This window comes from Suncus etruscus, chromosome 7 (genome assembly GCF_024139225.1).
Source record: "Suncus etruscus isolate mSunEtr1 chromosome 7, mSunEtr1.pri.cur, whole genome shotgun sequence".
In the NCBI taxonomy this organism is placed as follows: domain Eukaryota; kingdom Metazoa; phylum Chordata; class Mammalia; order Eulipotyphla; family Soricidae; genus Suncus; species Suncus etruscus.
In genome coordinates, this window is record NC_064854.1 from 121,788,624 (window position 1) to 121,814,366 (window position 25,743).

Here is a 25,743-nt window from a genome sequence, read left to right on the forward strand (position 1 = left end):
ATGAAAGGCAAACGCCTTACCTCCATGCTATCTCTCCGGCCCCATAGTATTTTTTTCAGTTTATGTTTTGGTCACCCTTGGTGGTGCTGAGATTAAATTGGGGACTCATTCATGCTATGTGTTCTAATCCTTTGGATTATGGACAAGAACTGGGTGCTGGAAGAAGATAAAGTGATATGCATGATACCCCAATCTCCATATTTTAAGAACTTTGTAACAAGGCCAGTTTTGTTTTAAATGACCAGTTTCTCGGGTTCCAGGTATATTTTTGGACAGCAATTGGGGCTAGTGAAAAATACTTAGGGGCTACTCCCGACTGTCCTTTTTTGGGATGCTCTGGCAGTGCTTGGAGGATATGCAGGGCTAGGGATCAATCTGGACCTCCTGCATACAATGCAGGTATTCAGCCTGTGGAGCTATCTAGCCTCCATTCGGATTAAAAATTTTTTTATTTGGCTACTTCCAGTGAATCACAGGTCTTACTTCTGTTTTCTGGAATAACTCGGTGATGCTCAGAGGATCATATTGGGTGCCAGGGATTTAACCCAGGTCAGTCATGTGCAAAACAAGCCCTTATTCACTGTTCTATCTTTCTGGCTCCACTGTGGGTTTTTTCCTTTTTTCTTTTTCTTTTTTTTTTGGTGTGTATGAGTGCATACCAGGCAATGCTCAAGGGTTATTCCTGGCTCTGCACTTAGGAATGTCTTGATGGTTCTTGGGGGACAATATTATATGCCAGAGACCAACCACTGGTCAACCATGTGTAAGGCAAACAACCTACATGCTGGGCTATTGCTCTGGACCCCATCTGAGTGTTTTTGTGTTCACTAATTACTTGGTCCTTTTGAATCGCCAGTTATTCTGCTCAAATAAAGACAAGATCAAACTGAAATGTGATTTTACAGTAGAATGAGTGTCTTTATTTAGTTTTTGGGACACACCTGGCAGTGCTCAGGATTTACTTCTGGTTCTGTGCTCAGAAATCGCTCCTGGTAATCTCGGGGGACCATATGGGATGTCGGGATTTGAACCGGGGTCTGTCCTCCTGTGTTGGCTGTGTGCAAGGCACCCTGTGTGTCTTACCACTGTGCTATTGCTCGGGCCTCAGAACGAGTGTCTTAAAAAATATTTTTTGTTTTGGTTTTTGGGCCACATCCGTTTGACACTCAGGGGTTAGTTACTCCTGGCTATGCGCTCAGAAATCGCTCCTGACTTGGGGGGACCATATGGGACACGGGGGGATCAAACTGCGGTCCGTCCTATGCTAGCGCCACCTTCCCGGCCCCTAAAAAAGATTTTTAATTGAATCACCATGAAATAGCTACAAAATTGTTCATGACTGATTTTCAGTCAATGTACAGGGCCTTTCACCAGCATACATTCCTGCCACCAATGTCCCGTTTCCCTCCTGTTCCCCCATCCTCTTCCTGCCTGCCTTGTGGCCAACATATTCTTTTTATTTCTTTTCCCATTTAGACACTGTGGTTTGCAATATTGTTACTGAAGGGGTATCATTGCATATCACTTTATCTTCTTTCAGCACCCAGTTCTTGTCCAGAGCAATTATTTCCAACTGTCATTGTCACAGTCCCTTCTCTGCTCTAACTGCAGTTCCCTATTTGAGGCATGCTTCCTACTCTTGGCCTTGTCTCTATTGTCTCTGGATATTAATACTATCATTTTTTTCAATATCCTAGAGAGAGTGCTCTTTGTGAAAAATAAAATCATGCTGTCACAGAATGACTGCTAGCTCTGATTATAGCCATGTTAGAGGGGTCAGTAATATTGCCAGACTGAAGATGTTCCCCACTGGGTCTCATTAGTAAGAGTAATTTTCCCTGGCAAGGGATATTTTGTACGTCATTGCATATCATTCCCAACAATTTAAATACTGTTCTATGATGATTAATTTATGTGCCAACTTGACTGGGCCAAAGTGTCTCTAGATATTTGGCCAAACATTATTCTGGTAGTTTTTGTGATAATATTTTTCTTTTTTACTTTTCATGTTTCTGGGCAACATGTGGCAGTGCTCTGGCCTTACTCTTGGCTCTGTGCTCAGATATCATTCCTGGCAGGCTCTAGAGATCATATCACAAGCTGGGGATAGAACCAAGTGCCCATCCTGCTGTACTCTCTCCAGCCCCTCTGTGAGGGTATTTTTAGGTAAGATTAATATTTAAATCAATGGACTGAGTAAACTGAGTAAAGTAGATTGCCTTCCCTAATGTGGATGGGCCCCTTCCACTCAGCTGAAGCCTAAATAGAATAAAAAGCCTCTCCTGGGGCCGGAGAGATAGCATGGAGGTAAGGCGTTTGCCTTTCATGCAGAAGGTCATCAGTTCGAATCCTGGCGTCCCATATGGTCCCCCGTGCCTGCCAGGAGCAATTTCTGAGCATGGAGCCAGGAGTAACCCCTGAGCACTGCCGGGTGTGACCCAAAAACCACAAAAAAAAAAAAAAAAAAAAAAAAAAAAAAAAAAAAAAAAGCCTATCCTCCAAAGAATTCTCCTGCTTAATTGTCTGTCCTCACTGGGATACTGCTTTTCCTGGTTGAGCCTTCTAGATGGGATCTCTGTCAACTCTATGGTACTCAAGCTTTTTTTTTTTTTTTTTTTTTGTTTTGTTTTTTTGAGTCACACCCAGGGCTCTCTGGGGTTACTCCTAGCTTTGTGCTCAGAAATTGCTCCTGGCAGACACGGGGGACCATATGGGGTGCTGGGATTCAAACCACTATCTAGATCTGCTGAGTGCAAGGCAAATGCCTTACCAACTGTGGTATCTCTCTGGCCCAGTACTCAAGCTTCTGATCAAACTAAAACTAAACTATCAGCTCTCCTGGTTATTCATCTTGCCAAATTTCTTTTGCCCATCTCCATAATTATATGACCCAATTCCTTATTGAATCTCTATACACACATAAACTCAGTATTTTTTCTTTTCTTTCTGGAGAATATTTACACACATACCCAGGCTTCCTTTCTTTTCTTTTCTCCCATTTTTTTGACCACACCCAGTGATGCTCAGGGGTTACTCCTGGCTATGCGCTCAGAAGTCACTCCTGGCTTGGGGGACCATATAGGATGCCAGGGGATCAAACTGCGGTCAGTCCTAGGTTAGCTTGTGCAAGGCAGATGCCCTACTGCCTGCGCCAACACTCAGGCCCCTGGCTACCTTTCTCATTTTTAAATTCTCATACCTTAACTACAACAACTTATTATCTTCCAGATGAGTGCTATGATGGCCAGGTATCCTGAATTAAGAGAAACACAACACAAGGCAGCAGCAGAAAATTAGACATGATTTGTCAGCCTTTATTAATCAAGTGTGAAGCCGAGCCCTAGAGTTTCCTTTAAAAAAAAACCCAACCTTATGCAAACAGTGACTTATGTTCAATACTACAGAGTAAGAATTGATCACTTTCAAATCACTTGTTCTTTTAAGATTAAAACGTAAGTGTAAAATGGGTTAAAATAAAATTCTCCCCAATGATTTAAAAAAATGATTCCAAATTGAAAGACATTGCAAACACTATGTATAGGACTCAGGACAAAAAGAAGAAAGAAAAACCCATAAAATATGTTTACCTTTGAGGTAGCACAATAATGCTAAATTAGATTTCTTTATTACAATGATTTAAGAAAAGAATGAATAATCTCTCTTTTGCTCAAGGTGGGCTAAATGGATCTGAAAATCCCCCATGAGGTTAGTGACAATATGCTTTTTTAAATTTTTTTTTCTTTTTTAAGTATAAAGATAGCCCTGCAGTGTGTAAAAGGAAACCCACAGGAAGGCTGCTTCCCATAAAATAGACATTATAATCACTGAGGAACGTCAGCAGTCAAGACAGAAGGAACAAGAGGTAATTTCAGTGAAGAAAGACAGACCCCGAAAACAAAAAACAAAAACCCAAAACAACTTGTTATCTTGGCAAGATTCGTTTACAAGTGCATGTCAAGAACAAAAATCCAATACCAGTTGACTGAAAACAAAAGATAGAAGATGACATTCATGGATCTTTTACTCAGGGTGTGGCTGGGCACCAGTGGTACCTCTCATCGACTACTCTGAGCAAAGAATCTGGGCAATAAAAGGATGAACATAACTTCGTCTGGCTGGAGTACCGTTTCCTGCCATTTTGATGCTGAGGTGGCTTACTTATTAAAACAGAAAAGCTCTAAGAAAACTTTACCTTGATGTCTGATTCTCTAGCAAAGATATATATGTAATAAAAACTAGGGAGTATAGAAACCACAAGGATAGAGCACATGAAAGTTTCCTTCACACAACTGAGAGGAGAGTGGGGAGCATAAACTGGGGGCCAGAGGAAGGATAATACTGCAGGATGAACCTCAAGGCTCTTAGAACATTCTCTTTTATTTAAAATCAATAGCAAAGCCAGAAAAAGTAAAAGAAAAAGGGGCAAGAAACTCTAATCTGAAGAGAACAATAGAAAACAAAGGGATCTCTTCTTGATACACTCATTCCTAGTTAGCATCAGTGCAGGGCATGTTGACGCCACAGCCCTAAGTTGGATCTGGGCTGCCATCTCTGCTTCCCCAGGCTGAGAAGAGTATCAGACACTAATATTTCTGGCGATTTGTCCATGGCTGTGTCCTATTTTTCTCAGGCTGCTTCCTTTTAAAAGATTCCCTTCTGCAAACTAAACCCGAGAGGCTCGTGAATGCATTTGGAACCTATGTTGGTGATCTGATAACCCACAGGTTAAGCTCTAGTTATGGCAGGAAGACAAATTTGGATGAATTTTATGTAAAACAGAAACTTGCTCCGAGTCGGGATTATCAAAAGAGGTCTTAGTGAAAAGGAAGGCTGAAAAGGTTTATTCATACAAAAGGGAATGTTGAAAAGGCCCATTCCTAATAGCCTCGAGGACTGAATCTGCTTGAAGTTCATAGTTAGCCTAAGCAATGCTGGTATGGGGACTGCCTATGGGCAGCTGTTCAGTGTTCAAACAGGATCTTCTGGATCTGGGGCTGTACCTCTGTGCCATTCCTCAAGTCCACTGTACATAGCTTTTCAAGAAATAAGTATAGTTCTTATCTTCTAAAGCACAAGGTCTACTTTCTTTGATATTAAAATAACACCATAGAGGGGCCGGAGAGATAGCATGGAGGTAAGGCGTTTGCCTTTCATGCAGGAGGCCATCGGTTCAAATCCCGGCGCCTCATATGGTCCCCCGTGCCTGCCAGGAGCAATTTCTGAGCCTGGAGCCAGGAATAACCCTGAGCACTGCCGGGTGTGACCCAAAAACCACCAAAAAAAAAACAAAAACAAAAAAACAAAAACAAGAAAAAACACCATAGAGACAAAAGAGCCATGGAAAATCATGGGGGAAAACATGGGATTTCACAGTGCTAGTTGCCTGTTTTGGAATATTTGTTCCAATCTTTTATATTTCTGAGACTTGCAATTCAAGTTACCTAAAGCAGCTCAGAACAAAGTCCTGCTTTTGCTTCCTGGACTCAACAAAAACAAAAAACTAGTAAAGGTTCTTGTAGATTATCAGTTTGGAATTCTTTGTTTTGGGAGTTGGTGGTGGTTCTGGGGATCGAATGCAAGGCCTCATTTCATGTACGACAAGCCCTCTACTGTTGAGCTACATCCACAGGTCTCAGAATAGAAATCTCTTGACCACAATGTCCATGGCAAAAGCAAAAGCCCCTTTCTTTAGAGAACAGTGGAAGATGACCATGTAGGATCCATCATTATCCATAACAGGAATGCCTCCAGGTCCAGCATGTCATCACTGAGTTAAGTTAAAAACATCTAAAAACACATAAACACACACACATCTCATCAGAAAGGATCTCGTGTGTGTGTGTGTGTGTGTGTGTGTGTGTGTCCCCACATTCAGCAATGCACAGCGGTTACTCTAGCCCTGCCTCAGGAATTACTCCTGGCTAGCTCAGGGGACCCTGTGGAGTGCTTGGGATTGAACCTGGGTCAGTCATGTGCAAGGCAAAAGCTCTACCTGCTGACTATACTCTTGCTCTGCCCTAGTTTACTTTTTAAAAACTAACAAAAGGAGCTGTTCTTTAGGGTGAATGTCTGTACCAGCTGGCAAACTCCAAATATCTGAATACGTCCAAGGGAAATTTCTGAGAGAAAAAAACTTATTGTTTGTTTTTGGGCCACATTCTGGCACTTCTGGACCATGTGGGTTGCTAAAGATTTGAAACACACGTAAGTCAAGTGCCCTATCACTGTATTATCATTCAAGCTTGAGGGGGAAAAATTTTAATTAAAACCTGCTTCTTTTAAGAGTTTAAAAACTGGTGGTTCAACAGCAAAGCTGTGCAGGTCTGGAGTAGAAGGAAAGGGTTCTCCAAATAGACTCTTGCTGGCACACAGCTGGCAGGGTAACTTGAAGCAAGAGATGGCAAGAGCTGCCCAAGAAAGTATTGGGTGAGAGAAAAATGATGCCCCTTAGACCCTGGCTCCTTATAAATGGTTAACAGCTCATTCATGCAAACTGCACAGCAAGAGAGTAAACAAAATAACACCCAATCCCACCCCGAACCCAGAAAATATTCCCTAACTCTTTGCTACCTGACAAGTGTGCTGAATCCAAATTTTCTGTCTAATGTGGGTCCAGGAGTGAAACAGTGTGCTTTGGAGAACTGAAAGGCTGGGCCCTGATATGTTTTCCCTAAACATCACTGTGAGTTTGGAGAGAGCTGTAATGTGTGCAGGAAACAGATGGTATAATAAGATGGTACGACAATGCCACAAAAATCACAGACCTCCCTTGCATCTGCCACCATTTCCCCACCATAAAACCGAAGGCTACAAATGAGAACAAATGTGGACTTTCTTAGGAGACAAATGAGGGGGATCAAAGGCTAAAATATGCCCTCCCTTGAGAAAGGTCGTGGGCGGGTATCTACAATTACACAGTAGATTTGTACAGATCTGTGGTGTCTTCCAAATGCAACAGTAGCAGCAAGAGATGAAAGGAACATGTTTACACTTTGGACTTTTGTATCAGGCACTTAAATTGTTGGAGCGACATGCCATTTTGAACCAAAGATGTAAAAACGGGGTGGGTGTCATCATGACAAATGGTCTAATAATGAACTTTCAGAAGCATTGTGGAGGTGTGGGTGGAACCTCTGACCATCCTTTAGTGCTGACTTTCAAGTTTTATAAATGCCCACAGCCATAACTCTGGCAGTGGTGGTGGCAACAGCAGGAACAGTTCTGTTGTGTGTGTTCTGTGGCTGACTAGAAGGTTTTGGTGTCACACTGAGAAGGCTCTGAGGTGTGGCACGCCTATTGGCCAGGATCAGTCAGATCCATGCTGGAGCCAAACATTTTCACCAGCTGTTCCTCGTAGTTTGAGATGTTTCTCTTCATGATGTCCATGCAGGGCCCGAGAAGCCTCTCAAATGCTTGTACATCCATAACTGCAATGTTAAAGAGGAAGGAATAGAATGAATTCTATGCAACAATAAACTTACTCTTATGTAAAACCTTTTTCTTTTTTTTCTTTTTTTGGTTTTTGGGCCACACCCGGCGTTGCTCAGGGGTTACTCCTGGCTGTCTGCTCAGAAATAGCTCCTGGCAGGCACGGGGGACCATATGGGACACTGGGATTCGAACCAACCACCTTTGGTCCTGGATCGGCTGCTTGCAAGGCAAACGCCGCTGTGCTATCTCTCCGGGCCTAAAACCTTTTTCTTTTTTATATCTGGACCATACTAGGTGTCGCTCAGGTGAATTAGTCAGTTCCAGGAATAGAACTGAGAACTTCCAGATGCAAACTATATGCTCCAGTCTTTTCAGCTACCTTCCAGTTCAAAACTTTTCTTTTTTCACCTTTTCTTTTTTTTTGGTTTTTGGGCCACACCTGGTGACACTCAAGGGTAAGTTACTCCTAGCTATGCACTCAGAAGTGATTCCTGGCTTGGAGGACCATATGGGACGCTGGGAGACAGAATCTCAGTCTGTCCTAGGCTAGCGTGAGCAAGGCAGATGCCTTACTGCTTGTGCCTTACTGCTCCGGCCCCTCAAAACCTTATTTTTTCTTCTTTTGGTTTTTGTGTCACACCCAAGCAGCGCTCAGGGGTCACTCCTGGCTCTATGCTCAGAAATCACCCCTGGCAGGCACAGGGGACCATATGGGATGCTGGGATTCAAACCACCGTCCTTCTGCATGAAAGGCAAACGCCTTACCTCCATGCTATCTCTCCGGCCCCGCAAAACCTTTCTTATACATATCCACTCATTCATGTTCTAAGGGATTTGATTTTGGAATATGGGGCACTTGGAGATAGAAGGATACTTCTGCATGAATGTATTAGGACCATATTACCAAGCTGCAGCACTTATTTATGTAGCTTGAACTTGCCTCTATTATTTCTCTTTTCATACTTCCAGGGAGTCACTTCTTATTTGGGGCTCATAATCAGTACTCAGTAATGTTTTGTTTTTTTTTTTTTAATTTTTATTGTGACCAAAGTGCATTACAAATCTTTCACTGCATTATTTATGGTACACAGTGACAATGAATGAGGGGCATTCCCACCACCATTGCTGTCCTCCCTCCACCCCTGTTCCCAGGATGTATTCCTTTATCTCCCTCCTTTACCCCCCAGAATGCTAGTGCAACTGGTCTCTACTTTACAGCTTGTTGTAGATTGAACATCCATTCCACCGTCATTGGAGATAAATAGGATAAAAAAAAAAGGGGAGAAAAAATTTGGTAACAACTTGTGGCCCCACCCCTCATTCTAACCAGGTAACTTGATCTTACCTGCTATAACCCTCCCATTTCTTGGGAGGGGTCTTGGAAAGGTTATATAAGACCTTTGACCCAGGGCCCGGAGAGATAGCACAGTGGTGTTTGCCTTGCAAGCAGCTGATACAGGACCAAAGGTGGTTGGTTTGAATCCCGGTATCCCATATGGTCCCCCGTGCCTGCCAGGAGCTATTTCTGAGCAGACAGCCAGGAGTGACCCCTGAGCAACACTGGGTGTGGCTCAAAAACAAACAAAAAACAAACAAACAAACAAACAAACAAAAGACCTTTGACCCAGGGGATTAAGGTCTTTTTGGTCTTATGCCAGGATGGAGGTTGGAGGTGACATGGATGAAAGAAGTTAAGATGCAGGGCTAGGGCCCGGAGAGATAGCACAGCAGCCAGGAGTAACCCCTGAGCAACGCTGGGTGTGGCCCAAAAACCAAAAAAAAAAAAAAAAAAAAAAAAAAAAAAGATGCAGGGCTAGCTAAGAATAGCATGAGTAAATGGTTAGCAGCCACATTGGTTGGCCAGGGCAATAAAGATGTTCTCTCTCTGGAAGCCTGCCTGTGAGTAGTTCAATACCCGTAGCTTTCCTGGACCCAGACCCACAGGTGAATGGGGGATGGAGCCACGTGGCCTGGGATGGCAGAGAAAGGCCCCTCCCTCCATGCATCCACCATTCAGCTCCATCCTAAGAACTGTTTTGCAACAAACTACCAAAAAAAGAAAGAAGAAAGAAAAAAAAAAAGAGAAAAATAAAAGAAAAAATAAAAAAGCACTCGGCAAATAAAAATAAATCATCATATAATAACCACAGGAGTGAAAAAGAAAGAGAAAAGTGGAAGAAAAAAGAGAAGGAAAATAAAGTCAAAAATTACCAAACCAAAACAAGAAAAAGTAGGGGTGCTGGAGTGGGAGGGTTTGGCGTTCCCCCCACTTTTTTTTTTTTTGCATAGGCACAGTAAGCATTGGGGAAGAAAGGGAATTCCCATGGCCTAGGAGATTCAGGGTTTCTCCATCCCTGAAGCATACCATCATGGGATCAACCCCTGGCTTCATATATGCTCATTACACCATCCCAAAGGCTTTTTAGTCAGTAATGTTTTTTAAAAGAATATTTTTGTGGGCCCGGAGAGATAGCGCAGCGGTGTTTGCCTTGCAAGCAGCCGATCCAGGACCAAAGGTGGTTGGTTTGAATCCCGGTGTCCCATATGGTCCCTCGTGCCTGCCAGAAGCTATTTCTCAGTAGACAGCCAGGAGTAACCCCTGAGCATCGCCGAGTGTGGCCCAAAAACCAAAAAAAAAAAAAAAAAGAATATTTTTGTTTCTGTGCTATACCTGGTGGTACTCAGGACTTACACCTGGGAGGCTCAGTAGACCATATGAGATGCTGGGGATCAAAATCAGGTCAGGTTTGATCAGGCAAGTGCCCTGTCCACTATACTACTGCTCAATGCCCAGGTAAAAGAATACTTTAACCTAGACCATGGACTGTGACTCAGTGGAAGGGTGCTTGACTTGGGGCATGACATCACAAGTTTTAATCCTTGGTACCACCCCACAAGCCAAGCACAATTACACACACGCGCGCACACACACACACACACACACACACACACACACACACACACACACTTTCACGCACAGAAAATTGTAATCTCCAATACATTGCAAATAGGTATGTGAGAAAACTGCAACTAAGTGTGAGGTTCTTGTGAGTACTGTAATTAAAACTGCAAACAGGGCCAATGACGTGGGTCAAGTGGCAGATTACAGGTTCTAAATGGGCAAGGCCCTAAGTTTGATCCCTAGCACTGCTAGATATAAGCCCCACAACAACAATGACCTAGTTACCCATTTCTTTTTTTTGGTTTTTGGGTCACACCCGGCAGCGCTCAGGGGTTACTCCTGACTCTATGCTCAGAAATCACTCCTGGCAGGCTTGAAGGACCATATGTATGCTGGGATTCGAACCAGTGTCCTTCTGCATGCAAGGCAAATGCCCTACCTCCATGCTATCTCTCCGGCCCAAAAGTTACCCATTTCTTATTGCCTAGATGTCAGTTTATTTTTGGCAGGAAAGAAGTCCAGGCTTCTCTCAATAGGAAAAGAATACTGCACATTAAGGGCTTGGGAGGTAATTCAAATGATAGAGCACATGCTTAGCAAATATGAGACCCTGAATTCAATTCCTGAGCAACGTTGGATATTGCACTGACTACTGCAAGCACAGTTGGGAATGAGCACAGAATCATCAGGCCACACATCACTGTCCTGACTGTAGTCCCTAATAAAAAAAAATGACTAAGGACTCAGAGAGGTAAGTACAAGCAGGGAAGGCATTTGCCTTTCACGTAGATAACCCAAGTTTGATCCCTGGCACTGCATATGGTCCCTCAAATTCTACTAAGAGTGTAGAACTCGGAGTATGCCCTGAACACAACTAAATATGTCCCTAAGCCAACAAAACTGGCTGAAATATTTATCCCACTTAGCCACTAAGGATAAGAAATGTGAAGAACAGCGGCGTTTGCCTTGCAAGCAGCCGATCCAGGACCAAAGGTGGTTGGTTCGAATCCCGGTTCGAATCCCATATGGTCCCCCGTGCCTGCCAGGACCTATTTCTGAGCAGACAGCCAGGAGTAACCCGTGAGCAACGCCGGGTGTGGCCCAAAAACCAAAAAAAAAAAAAAAGAAATGTGAAGAAGGGCCCGGAGAGATAGCATAGCGGCATTTGCCTTGTAAGCAGCCGATCCAGGACCAAAGGTGGTTAGTTCGAATCCCAGTGTCCCATATGGTCTCCTGTGCCTGCCAGGAGCTATTTCTGAGCAGACAGCCAGGAGTAACCCCTGAGCACTGCCGGGTGTGGCCCAAAAACCAAAAAAACAAAACAAAACAAAAGAAAAAGAAATGTGAAGAAACAATGTTCATGAAACACTTTCTTTCCCCAAGGAAACACTTTTAAAGGGTTGATATATACATAAAAGTACAGCCACCTAGGAAAAAAGTCTTAATGCATACAAGCTTTTTCTTACCTAAGCATTTGACATTTCCTACTGCATAAGCTGAAGCAGCTCTGGGCTTGTTGGTGACTAGTGCAAGCTCTCCGAAGTATTGCCCCTTATGGCAGCGGGCAATTTCCACCTCCTGGTTTGAATCTTCTTTGTTTGCTTTAGTCTAGAAAAGGTAGAGAACAAGAAATAGGTTGATTCCAGATTCATAGATGGGATGTTCATTAGCAAAAAGGCTTGCATCTCTTTTTCAGTACATTTAGCACAAATATCGAGAACCATAATCTGCAAACACTAAAATGTATAATGCAAACTGCATGGCTTAGTCTCAGTGGTTTGGTTCAGAGGAGTTGGTTTTTACATGGGGCTTTATTTGCATCCTAATTCCTCTCAGGAAATTACTAAATATCCAGAGGTAATATTCAGATCATTTTCTTTGGAAGATTTATATGTACACATTTCACATTTCCCATTCTGGAGATTGCCTAAATGGGGTTGCTTAACGTGAGATGTGTAACTCCTTTCGTTTACGCAGAGCTCTTTTCCCTCTAGAGAAGTCCACAAACACTCTTGAATAAAAATCTCTCTTCCTTTTTTTTTTTTTTTTTGGGTCACACCTGGCAGTGCTCAGGGGTTACTCCTGGCTCTATGCTCAGAAATCGCTCCTGGCAGGCTTGGGGGCCCATATAGGATGCTGGGATTCGAACCACCATCCTTCTGCATGCAAGGCAAACCCTTACCTCCATGCTATCTCTCCGGCCCCTCTCTTCCTCTTTATGTTACCATAAATAAAGCTATTTTACTTTATGCATACACAAAACATTTGTATGTATTCAATACCATGGACAATACATTAGAATGTTAATATAGTAACGTGATATACTTCTATATTTTTATGTATTATAAATACGTGATGCTTTTTTTAAGTAGATGTTGACTTATGAGGCACAAAATAAAAGACAAGGTCTTTGCTAAGTGTGTGTGTGTGTGTGTGTGTGTGTGTGTGTGGGCGGACAGGGGTGAGTGAGTTGGGACCACATCTGGTGGTGCTCAGTGGTTACTTCCAACTCTGTGCTTTGGTTCTCTCCTAATGATGCTCAGGAGACCATGTAGTGCTAAGGGATTGAACTCAGGCAAGCAAGGCAAGCATCTTAATCCCTACACTATGCTCTATGTTTCCCAGTTCAAATTCTTTTGAATTAATGAAATTATCTTTCTTATGTAAGGAGTTACAATCCTGGGCTGCTTCTCTTTATTTTGATTGATTGTACCTTTCTTCAACAATAATTTATAGAAAAAAATTCATTTTAGTGTCTCCTGTATTTTTTTTTTAATTTTTGGGTTACGCTAGAGGGAGAGAGAGAGATGCAGAAAAGTCTCACTCATCTATATCTTTGCGTTTTAAGAAAAATAAAAGACATTCTTGCAATAATTTTCAGAGACAGAAGAGAGGATTGCTGGAAGTTCTGCTCACTTCGTGAAGCTCACCACAAAAAGTGATGAGTGCAGATAGAGAAATAACTACATTTCATTCTTAGAACTATGAACCACTAAAGATGTTCTGTAAAAGACTTCACTATTAAGTAGGCCAATTTAGTATTAATTCATTATTATTCTTTCGGGAGGGGGCCCACACCCAAGAGTACTCCCAATTGTGAGCTAAGAGATCACTCTTGGCAGTGTTTAGAAAACCATATGGGGTGCCAGAGGTTGAACCCAGATATGCCATAGGCAAGGCAAGTACCCTACCTGTTATTCCTGGCAGGCTCAGGGACCATATGAGATGCGGGAATTGAACCCAGATCTCCCCTGGATTGGCCGCATGCAAGGCAAACACCCTACTGCTGTGCTCTCTGCCCACACCGCCATTCCTTTTTAAAAGATATTTATATATTCCTTTTGTGTATGGATTGGTGTAGGGTGTTGTTTGGGCCACACCTAGAATGCTCAGTAGTGACTCCCAGCTCTGTACTTAGGGGCTGTCCCAGCAGTGCTCAGTACGTGCCTTAAGCACTTGTATTATCTTTCTGGTCTTCTGTTTTCTCTTTATTTATTTATCTTTTGTTTTGTTTTTTTGGGCTACACCTGGCAGCGCTCAGGGGTTACTCCTGGCTCTATGCTCAGAAATCGCTCCTGGCAGGCTCAGCGGACCATATAGGATGCCGGGAATTGAACCCAGGTCTGTCCTGAATTGGCCGCATGCAAGGCAAACACCTTACCTCCATGCTATCTCTCGGGCCCCTTCTCTTTATTTATTTATTTGTTTGTTTGTTTATTTTGTTTTTGTCACACCCGGCAGTACTCAGGGGTTATTCCTGGCTCCAGGCTCAGAAATTGCTTCTGGCAGGCACGGGGGACCATATGGGGTGCCAGGATTCGAACAGATGACCTCCTGCATTAAAGGCAAATGCCTTTCCTCCATGCTATCTCTCGGGCCCCTTCTCTATTTTTTAGAGGGGGCACTAGGTATCAAATTCTGGGTATCAAATGTCTTCTACCAGTGAACTATACCCCAATTCCATATCTATATCTATATTTTTTGGTGAGGCTACCTCTTACAGTGCTCCAGGCTTACTCAGGAGAGTTCAGGGGAGCATATACGGTGCTAGGACTGAAACCAGAGTTCGCTTCATGCAAGTAAGCACTTTAATCCCTGTGGCATCTCTAAAGTCCCAAATTCTATTCTTTTTTTTTTTTTGGTTCTTAGGTCACACCTGGCAGTGTTCAAGGGTTACTGCTGGCTCCATGCTCAGAATTCACCCCTGGCAGACACAGGGGACCATATGGGATGGCGGGATTCGAACCACCATCCCTCTGCATCAAAAGCAAACACCTTATCTCCATGCTATTTCTCCGGCCCTCTAAATTCTATTCTTAAAAAAAATTTATGGGGTCAGAGCAGTGGCACAAGTGGTAGGGCGTTTGCCTTGCATGTGTTAACCTAGGACAAACGGGTTCCAATCCCCTGGCATCCCATATGGTCCCCCAAGCCAGGAGCAATTTCTGAGCACATAGCTAGGAGTAACCCCTGAACGTCACTGGGTATGGCCAAAACTTTTAAAGATGGAACTATGGTTATGATGAATTCATGGAGATAATTTTTCCTTCCATCACCAGGTCATCAGTTTTCTGTGTTTCCAACCATCAAGTGATTATAATAGTAACTGTTTTATGGATTCCACTGCTTTTGTTTTGCTTAGTTTGATTTGTTTTTGGTCACACCCAGCAGTGTTCAGGTCTTACAGCTTTGCGCTCAGGATCACTCAGTAGAGCTCTAGGGAGCATGTGCTGTGCCAGGAATTGAACTGGGGTCAGCTGTAAGTAAGGCAATCATCTTAACTCCCTGTACTATTCTTCAGGACCTCAACTTCAGAGCTTTAAAAGAAAGGTTTTTTTGTTTTTTATTTTTATTTATTTATTTATTTATTTATTTATTTATTTATTTATTTATTTAGTTTTTTGGGCTACACCCATTTGATGCTCAGGGGTTACTCCTGGCTAAGCGCTCAGAAATTGCCCCTGGCTTGGGGGGACCATATGGGACGCCGGGGGATCGAGCCGTGGTCATTCCTTGGCTAGCGCTTGCAAGGCAGACACTTTACCTCTAGCGCCACCTCGCCGGCCCCTGGTTTTTATTTATTTATTTTTTTGCCTTATCTCCATGCTATCTCTCCAGCCCCAAGAAAGTTTTTTTGTTTTTTTTTTTTTTAGTGTATATGTGGGAGATTTGGGTCACATCTGGCGGTGCTCAGGGGACCATCTGAGGTGCTGGGGGATTGAACCAAGGTCAGTTGCATGCAAAGCAAATACCCTACCTTTTGTGTTCTCTGTTTAGTACCAATCTAGACCTTTTGTAAAAAATAGTAACTATTCTTAGCAGTTTTTTTTCCTTAGAAATCTCCATACTGTTTTCTAGAAACGCTGGACTAGATATGGCATTCCCACCATCAGTGAATGGGAGATCCTTTCTCCCCATATTCCCTCCAGCACCGATTTTTCTTGTTCTTTGTGATGTGTGCTAATCTCTGTGGCATGAGATGGTACACCTCATCGTTGTTTTGATTTGCATCTCCCTGATGAATAATTATGTGGAACATTTTTTCATGTGCCTTTTGGCTATCTGTATTTCTTCTTTGAGGATAAGGAACTATTATGCTGAGTGAAATGAGCCAGAGGGGGACAAAGACACACAGAATAGTCTCACTCATCTGTGGAATTAAAAAAAAAAAAAGAAAAAGAGTGTTCGCTTCAGCAGCACATATACTAAAATTGAAACGATACAGAGAAGATTAGCATGGCCCCTGCGCAAGGATGACATGGAAATTCATGAAGCATTCCATATTTTTACTGTTTCTACCACTAAAAGAAAAAGAAAAAGACACCAAGAATACTCGAGACAATAGAGATGAGGGCTGGAAGGACCAGCCCATGATATTAAGCTTACGACAAAGATTGGTGAGTACAGTTAGAGAAATTACTATACCAACCACTACCATGATAATGGTACTGAGTGAGAGAAATAGAATGCCCGTCTCAAAGACAGGCAGGGGGTGGGCGAGGAAGGAGATGGGAGCCACTGGTGGTGGGAAGGTAGCACTGGTGAAAGGGGGTATACTTTTTATAACTGAAACCCAACTAAAAACATGTTTGTAGTCATGATGCTTAAATAAATATACTAATAAAAATAAATTAAAACAAAGAACAGCCTTCCTTCCTTCTTAAATATACTAATAAAAAATAAATTAAAACAAAGAACAGCCTTCTTTCCTTCCTCCTTCCTTCCCTTCCCTTCCCTTCCTCCCTAAACTCCCTCCCTCCCTCCCTCCCTCCCTCCCTCCCCCCTTCCTTCCCTCCCTCCCTCCCACCCTCCCTTTCTTCCTAAAAAAAAAATAAAACAAAGAACGAGGCTGGAGAGATAGTATGGAGGTAGGGCATTCGCCTCGAATGCAGAAGCAGGTGGTTCGAATCCCAGCATGCCATTTGGTCCCCGGAGCCTGCCAGGAGCAATTTCTGAGTGTAGAGCCAGGAGTAACCCCTGAGCGATGCAGGGTATAACCCAAAAACAAACAAACAGAAACAAAAAACAAAGAACAAATGAGGACAAGAGGTGGTGATATATATATATATATATATATATTATACTTAGCAGAGCTGGTAATGACCTGGGGACTACTTTCAGAGACATTCAGCCTGGTAGTGGAGTCTGCTAGTTGGATGTTGAGTACATAGGCCTGTGGTGAGGTGCAGTGCTAAATGGAACATGTTCGACACGTTCAAGGGCCTCAGGGTGCCAGTGATTCAATTCAGGGCCTTGTGTATGCAATGCATATATTCTACCAATCCTTCCACATGCACGTTTTTGGGGGGCTCACACCCAGCTCTGGGTTTACTCCTGGCTATGGCTTACTCTTAAAGGTGCTTGGGAAACCTATCAGCTACTCCAGTAGCTGCTGGAGATCAATCCAGATTAGCCACATGTGAGGCAAGATCTTTCTATACTGTATCTCTTCTGCCCCTCTACATGCACTAAAAAGTACATGTGGACTGAAGAGTTAGTATAGAAGGTAAGGTGCTTGCCTTGCAAGCAGTGGCCAATTCTGGTTTCTACCCCAGCACATCTTTATAATCCCCTGAGCTATGGTCGGGTCACTTCTGAGCATAGAGGTAAGGCATTTGCCTTGCATGCAGGACAGTGGTTCAAATCCCGGCATCCCATATGGTCCCCCGAGCCTGCCAGGAGCGTCAATTTCTCACATTTCTGGGCGTAGATCCAGGAATAACTAACCTTTGTGTGATCCAAAAACAAACAAAATAAAACCTAAAAGAAAAAATAATTTCCCTGGAAAGATAGGCACAGCAGGTGAAGTGGAAGCCTCAAGCCTCAATCCTGAGGGATTGGGGAGTGCGGGTCTGGAAGCAAAAGCTGATACAGGAAATAATCCACACAGATTGAAGGGAATAAAAGAAGTTCAGGAAAATTCCACCATAAATCTTCCCCTCACTAGAAAGAGAAACCAGCAGGCAGCTGTGGAAACAAGGCCAAAAACAGTTTCTCCCAGAGACTCAAGATTTTTATTGGGAAGAGAAAGAATACCCCTGGGGTAGAGATCAGTTAAAGGAACAATCCAGAGGTACTTCTAGTCCTTGAGTGACAAGCACCAGCAAAGAATAATTTCATTCTATGAAATGAATGAAATGAAAACTGGCTGTTCTATCAGTGGGTAGGGTGTTTGCCTTGCACACAGTCAGCCATAGTTTGATCCCTGGCATTCCATATGGTTTCCCTGGAGTGATTCCTGAAGGCAGAACCAGAGTAACCCTTGAGTGCCAGCAGGTGTGGCCTGAAAAAAATTTTTTTCCCCAATTTCTTTTTTTGTTTTGTTTTGTTTTTGGGTCACACCCAGAAGCGCTCAGGGGTTACTCCTGGCTCTATGCTCAGAAATCGCTCCTGGCAGGCTTGGGGGACCATATGGGATGCCAGGATTCAAACCATCGACCTTCTGCATAAAAGGCAAACGCCTTATCTTCATGCTATCTCTCCACACCCTCCCCCCCCAATTTCATTTCTAAATTGTTGTTTGTTGGGTCATGCCCTATAGTGCTTTGGGCCTATTCCTGGCTCTGCACTCAGGGGTCACTCCTGGATCCTGTTAGCACCCCCCAATTTCTATTAAAAGTGTTGCTTACCTTTTTCTATTGATCTTTAGGCTAGAATTTCTCAAATCATTAATTATACAATAGAGACAAAGACTTTAGAAATAAAATGTCTACTAAATCCTTATCAATGAATAAACTTAAATATTAAACTTTGCCAATTACAAAGCACACTTAATAGTGATGGTTTTGGTATGTTAAACATATTTCTTTTTTTTTTTCCTTTTCTTTTTTTGGTTTTTGAGTCACACCCGGCAGCACTCAGGGGTTACTCCTGGCTCTATGTTCAGAAATTGTCCCTGGCAGGCACGGGGACCATTATGGGATGCCGGGATTTGAACCACCGTCCTTCTGCATGAAAGGCAAAACGTCTTACCTCCATGCTATCTCTCCAGTCCCACATATTTCATATTATTTAAAGTAGTTACTTTTGGAGCTTGTATCTGATCTTTCTTGGTATAAGCTGTACCATTATCATACATAAACTCACCTTGCTTTTAATTAAGATGCTTACTTCACCGGACTCTATAATGTAAAAGCTATCAGCTTTATCGCCCTGTAAAAGGAGAGGAAGGCAGATTTAATGCATATTTATGTATAGAAGGACAAGACATTGACCAATTTCTCATCACCTGGGTTCTGATCTGCATTTATCTTCCAACTCTTCAGATAAATAATTAGCATGATGATCCTAATCACCAAGGATGTTAGCCCAATTATGTAAAAGACATACTGTTTACTTTCTAAGATTTTTTTTTTTGGGGGGGGTCACACCCAGCTGTGCTCAGGGCTTACTCCTGGCTCTACGTTCAGAAATCACTCCTGGCAGGCTCGGAGAACCACCATCCTTCTGCATGCAAGGCCTTACCTTCATGCTATCTCTCCGGCTCCTACTTTCTAAATGTAATACTTACAGTTTTCATCATACATATATGCTCAGGATGTTAATTGCACAGAACACTGCTTTTTTTGTTATTTTTGACCCACCCCCGGCGGTGCTTGGGTCACTTCTGACTCTGTACTCAGCAATCACTCCTGGAAGGCTTGTGGGGGACTATGGGATGCTGGAATCTAATCTGGGTTGGCCATGTGCATGGCAACAAATAATAAGGTAGGTCTGCAGTGCTATCGCTCTGGCTCCCCAACATTGCTATTTTTATTGTTCATACTGACCTGCCATTGCAATTTGTGACCAGGAACCGGTAGCCAAGAATGCTAGAGAGACAATATCGAAATGGGTCTTGGCAAACCCTAGGTTGTAAGGCCCAGAGATAATCTCTGACCATCAAAAACAGCCTCTTCAAAGAGCAGCATTGCTCTGGAGAAGGCACACCTTGAAGGAGGTGTCTCAATGTGAGCTGATGCCACCCTATGTGCTTCAGGCTTTTCTTCTATTTGTTTTGATTTGAAAATCTTTCACTGAACCAGCCACACGGGTAATTATGTAAACAAATAACTTAGTTAAAACTTGCTATGTGCCAAGGACTGCTCCAGCATGCAAGATATATCAGTGGACAAAACAAATATCCTAACATTGTGGAACTTACAGTCTGGCAAGGTAAACATATTGAACAAAATCAACATAATAATAAGTAAATTATACTGTTGTGCTAGAAGGTGGTAAGTATTATCAGAAAATGTAGGGCATGGAACAAGGGATCTAAATCGCTGAGGGAGGGAATGCAATAGAGTTTCAGTATGAAAGAAATGAACAAAAGCTGGGAGGAGGCCAGAGTGAGGGAAGCAGACATTGGAGAAGAGAGGTGTTAAGCACCTTACTTTCTGAACCTTATTTTTGGGGGGTAAAGACTATTTAGATTGGATAGTTCACTAATAATCAAATGCTCTCATTCCACTTGATTCTTCTATCTTCTATGACTGCACCGAGGATGGACATAGGACTCAAGCCTAACTACTTGAGAATTTCCTCCTCCTAGCCCAGTTCTGGGATCATGGATATGCACACCACCCAAACCACAGCCATTAGCTATCTTTCCAATACTCTTGCCAGAATCATGGGCAGAGAACCTTTCGTTTACAATTTAAAATGCAAACACAGTAAACAAGGGAAATATTCATTATATGATCTAGTCCAATGTGTTAAGATTCTACTGTAATGCCAAATTAACATGAGAAAAAGACACAAAGCAAATACTAAGGACAACTTACAAACTGAGTCACAGTCACTGAAAAGTCTAGTTTGTGTTTGATTTAAAGTGGCAACTTGTATCAAGCAAAAAGGGAAGGTACACAACCTTCAATATTCTCCTGACTTTAACTGTGATGAATAAAAGTTTCTTCAGGTTAAAAAAATAAAAAAGACACACAAAAAACAAACATTAGAAGTCAGGGCCCGGAGAGATAGCACAGCGGCGTTTGCCTTGCAAGCAGCCGATCCAGGACCAAAGGTGGTTGGTTCGAATCCCGGTGTCCCATAGGGTCCCCCATGCCTGCCAGGAGCTATTTCTGAGCAGACAGCCAGGAGTGACCCCTGAGCATCGCTGGGTGTGGCCCAAAAACAAAAACAAAAACAGAAGTCAGGGAAAGGGCCCGGAGAGATAGCACAGTGGTTTGCCTTGCAAGCAGCCGATCCAGGACCAAAAGGTGGTTGGTTCGAATCCCGGTGTCCCATATGGTTCCCCGTGCCTGCCAGGAGTTATTTCTGAGCAGACAGCCAGGAGTAACCCCTGAGCACTGCCGGGTGTGACCCCCCAAAACCCCCCCCCCCAAAAAAAAGAACCCCCCCCCCAAAAAAAGAAGTCAGGGAAAAGAGAGGCAAGAAATATCATGTACATTATTGGCTTTAGAAGACTGCAGAGAAGAAGTGTGCCCTAGGTCCTTACAACATGAGTTCCCAAAAGTGAGAAGACAAATAACTGACTCAAGAAATGAGTCAGTTCCAGGAAAGAATTTGTCATGATTATGGCATGACCATTCACCTGAGTTATTATACGGTCTCCATCTTTGTAGATCTTCTCTCCGATAACATCCACAATCTTCAATCGTTCTGAAACCTGAAATGTAGATATGCTCATAAATTATAAGGAAGCTACCTCAAATGAAATAATAAAAACATCTTGCTAAACAATATCCATACAGCTCAGAAATGGATTACAAAATTATGATGTGAAAATATAACAAAAATCCTTTGTTGTTGTTTGTTTTGATTTTGGGACCAGATCTAGTGTTTCTCAGTGGTTGCTTGAAAGACATATGTGATACCAGGAATCAAACTCAGGCTTCCTGCATAAAAAGTGCGTGTTCTGGGCCCGGAGAGATAGCACAGCGGCGTTTGCCTTGCAAGCAGCCGATCTAGGACCAAAGGTGGTTGGTTCAAATCCCGGTGTCCCATATGGTCCCCCGTGCCTGCCAGGAGCTATTTCTGAGCAGCCAGGAGTATCCCCTGAGCACCGCCGGGTGTGGCCCAAAAACCAAAAACCAAAAAAAAAAAAAAAAAAAGTGCGTGTTCTAGCTCCTTGGGCTATTTCTATAATTCCCAGGTTAATTTCAACATCTTTCCTAAGTTTTACCATCTCTAAAATCAAGTCATTATTCAAATAGACTATACCTCTAGTGATTTAAGTAGGGGTACAGATTCAATAAATGCTTCAAACATCTTCCTTTTTCTTGCATTGTTTTTCACTATGATTCTTCTAAAAGTCACACGGTCCTGCAAGAAAAGATGACAAAAGCTCTATTAAGTGCCTGTGTAAGAGAAAATATGTGGTTTAATTAACAGCAAATGTAAGAGGATTGTAGAAGATAGTGGATCAATTGAGTTTCAATAGCATTTCAATCTGAATCATCACAGGAAGAGAAAGGCCTGTAGCCCCAGACAGATTTAGTACACAATGGATGCCACCTATGGGTCATATATAGAATAACAAATTCTGAAGTGATCTTCTTTAATCACTATTCTATGCGAAAAGATGCACCTTCAGATAAGGGAGATAAAACATTAGATGGTTATTATTTCCTCAAGGTTTTTATTTTTTGTTGTTTTGTTTTTGGGCCACACCTAGAAACGCTCAGGGGTTATTCCTGGCTATGTACTCAGGAATCGTTCCTGGCTTGGGGGACCATCCTAGGTCAGCCGCTAGCAAGGCAAATGCCCTACCGCTGCACCAGTGCTTTGGCCCCTCCTTCAAGGTTTTTATAATCTCAAAGGTGACGGTAGAAAATAAACAGAAATTTAAAAAACATACAGCTCGGGCTAGAGAGATAGCACAACCGTAGGGCGTTTGTCTTGCAAGCAGCCGATCTTGGACAGACCTGGGTTCAAATCCCGGCATCCTATATGGTCCCCCGAGCCTGCCAGGAGCAATTTCTGAGCGCAGAGCCAGGAGTAACCCTTGAGCGGTGCCGGGTGTGACCCAAAAACAAACAAACAACAAACAAAACTCTACAGCTCAAGACAAGTTATGAGATATGCTAGGTGAGCCAAATACCACAAGAATTATGAAAAGGGAGAAGGTAACAGTAGGTTGGAGTGAGTGGTTCAAGGACAGTTTTGTTCATTATTTTTTTTTGTTCATTATTTTAAAAATAAAGAAGAGGGGGAATAGGAGAGAGAGAGAGAGAAATATCTGTCATTTAGGCAGACAGGGGAAAGGTGGGAGGGAAACTGAGAACATTGGGATGAATGTGCACTGGTGAAGGACAGGCATTGAATATTGTATGACCGAAAATCATGAACAACTTTGTAATTGTTTATCTCACAGTGACTCTATTAAAATTTCATTTTAAGAAAAATATAGTTTGGGGGCTGGAGAGATAGCATGGAGGTAAGGCATTTGCCTTGCATGCAGAAGGTCAGTGGTTCGAATTCCGCATTCCATATGGTCCCCTGAGTCTGCCAGGAGCGATTTCTGAGCATGGAGCCAGGGGTAACCCCTGAGCAATGCCGGGTGTGACCCAAAAACAAAAACAAACAAATATAAACTTGTCTGGAAACGAAAAGAGGGGTATAATTTAAAATAATTTCGAGAAGAGAAGAAACTGAAGATGGAAGGCAGGTATGTGGAAGGTCCAGAAGGTCTCAGAAGGTCACTGTTGCAGACTAGGAGAACAAGCAGCTAAGGTATGTGTTCCAAGCCAGGAAAACATTATTTACTTAGTTTTAGGCTCCTAAACAGGTAAATACCAATATCAACTTCAACTTAAATTAACTCTCTTACACATAAAGCTTTAAGGAATAAAAGAGTTAGAGGATGACATTGGCTTTATAGGGCTTGCAGAATAAAAACAGCAAGGGGGGAGTTTTTGCCAGCATGGGGTTTGGCAGGCCTCTGCCATGCCAAAGGCCTTTTTAACCAGGCCTAGGAAGGATGCAGGGCTTGGGTCACCCAAGCACCCTTCCACCTCCTTCCTCCAGAACTCCAGGGCTTCTCCTGGGCCACACGTCTGGGGAGTCAGTGGGGTGGGTTCCGACTAGGAGCTTAAAGGTTACCCCAGGCTTTCTCCATTTCCCACCAGGCTCCAGAGGGAGGGTTTGTGTGAGGGCTTTGAACTTCCGGGCTTCCAGCTCTTGAAAGATCTCTTTCCTTCCTGGGAGCCGGGAGTGCTTGCTAGCAACTTTCCTTACTAACCCTGTCCATTGTGAAACCACTCGGGGGAACGTAGACAAATATTTGGATATCATTGGATTTAATCTGTTTGTCATATTCAGAACGACGCTCAGAAGCTCATTTTATTCCTTTACTCCCTCACTCCCACTTATTACTCCACATTTAACCATTTTTTTTTTTGTACTAGTGATTTTTGTTTTGGCCAAGGTGGATTGCATATCTTTCACATTATGTTTTGGGGGGAGTTGAAAGCTTCAGCAGGCAACACAGGAACGACATGGCTCCATGCGCTCTTCGCTCTTTATGAAGCAGATTATTATCCTCTCTCAAGCTAACTGCCAGCCAGCTCCCAATATGAAAAAATAGACTCTCCGCCTGAGAAGAAACCAAAACTCTGTTCCTATCAATCTATTATCAGTGGACTCCTATCTTCCAACTCCCTTCACTGGGTACCTGTGCTTGCTACCAAAATCAGTTTCCAAGATGCCCCAGTCACAGACATTTCCTGATAAGAGATGCTGTGAGCTGTTTACAGACTCCAGATGGCCAAATCACAGACCAAAGCGGTGTCTTGGAAACAACATCTTTCCCCTCGACTATTTCTTTTTTTTTTTTTTTTTGGTTTTTGGGCCACATCCGTCGGTGCTCAGGGGTTACTCCTGGCTGTCTGCTCAGAAATAGCTCCTGGCAGGCACGGGGGACCCTATGGGACACCGGGATTCGAACCAACCACCTTTGGTCCTGGATCGGCTGCTTGCAAGGCAAACGCCGCTGTGCTATCTCTCTGGGACCTCCTCGACTATTTCTAAAACATAAAAGGGACACGTGTATCTCCTTTGTATATCTCAGATGTATTCCCTTAACATCTGTAACTCTTTTTTGAATATCCTCTTATAGAGTGACAATTTTGCCCACTGTTTTTTTTTTTTATTTGATTGTTTGCTTTTTCCCCTTTGAGATGTTTTATAAGCAATGGTGGTAGAAGAGTTTCTCTGTATAGAATTCATATTTGAGGGGCCGGAGAGATAGCATGGAGGTAAAGCGTTTGCCTTTCATGCAGGAGGTCATCGGTTTGAATCCCGGTGTCCCATATGGTCCCCCGTGCCTGCCAGGAGCAATTTCTGAGCCTGGAGCCAGGAATAACCCCTGAGCACTGCCGGGTGTGACCCAAAAACCACAAAAAAAAAAAAAAGAATTCATATTTGAACCAAGTTATGGGAAATGTTGGACTTGACCTGTAGGCCTCCAGATGCACCAACAATATCTTGTGGCATTGCTTCTCTTTTGCATAGGCTCATTAAAATGGGAAAATATGCAACCATATGCAAACAAGTTCTTATCTAATAGAGATGGGAACACAAATTTGGTAATGTAATTAGGCCTTTTACCCTGAACATTGGCATAATGATTTGGCTCAGGCCTCAGAAGAATGGGCATCGCCCACACACACTTGAACAATGGATAGCATCTATGGAAACAACCACAATTGTCTATAACATTACCAGGATGCAAACCTCTACCAGGGAAGACCTACCACTGCTTTGGCATTGACTTGCTCCAAAGAGTGCTCTCAACACCCAGATGACTCAGCAACAACCTGCTTGCAGGGCAGATCGCTCTGCATCTAATGGTGTGCTAAAACTAGATGATGCTCCACATCAGCCTGACTTTGATGAAAGAAATGCACAGAATCCAGAATCTTTTAATATAGGAACCTGATACCAACAACAGCTAAAGTGAAAAATTT

General features: G+C 43.0%; 1 protein-coding gene and 1 non-coding gene across 2 annotated transcripts in view; one reads left to right on the forward strand and one right to left on the reverse strand.

The window, feature by feature from the left end:
- Positions 1 to 6,905: 6,905 nt before the first annotated feature.
- The window catches only part of PRKAR2A (protein kinase cAMP-dependent type II regulatory subunit alpha), a 102,814-nt gene continuing 83,976 nt past the window's right edge, over positions 6,906 to 25,743 (reverse strand). Inside the window, exons 7-11 of the mRNA XM_049777694.1 lie at positions 21,998 to 22,099; positions 21,369 to 21,443; positions 18,920 to 18,985; positions 11,800 to 11,941; positions 6,906 to 7,427 (exon numbers count right to left, since the gene is read on the reverse strand). Coding sequence (XP_049633651.1) covers positions 7,294 to 7,427; positions 11,800 to 11,941; positions 18,920 to 18,985; positions 21,369 to 21,443; positions 21,998 to 22,099 — 519 coding nt within the window. The 3' untranslated portion in view covers positions 6,906 to 7,293. The remainder of the gene's footprint in view (positions 7,428 to 11,799; positions 11,942 to 18,919; positions 18,986 to 21,368; positions 21,444 to 21,997; positions 22,100 to 25,743) is intronic.
- Positions 16,015 to 16,121, forward strand: LOC126015045 (U6 spliceosomal RNA). Its single transcript, XR_007497949.1, has one exon. It is a non-coding gene; the product is annotated as a U6 spliceosomal RNA (small nuclear RNA).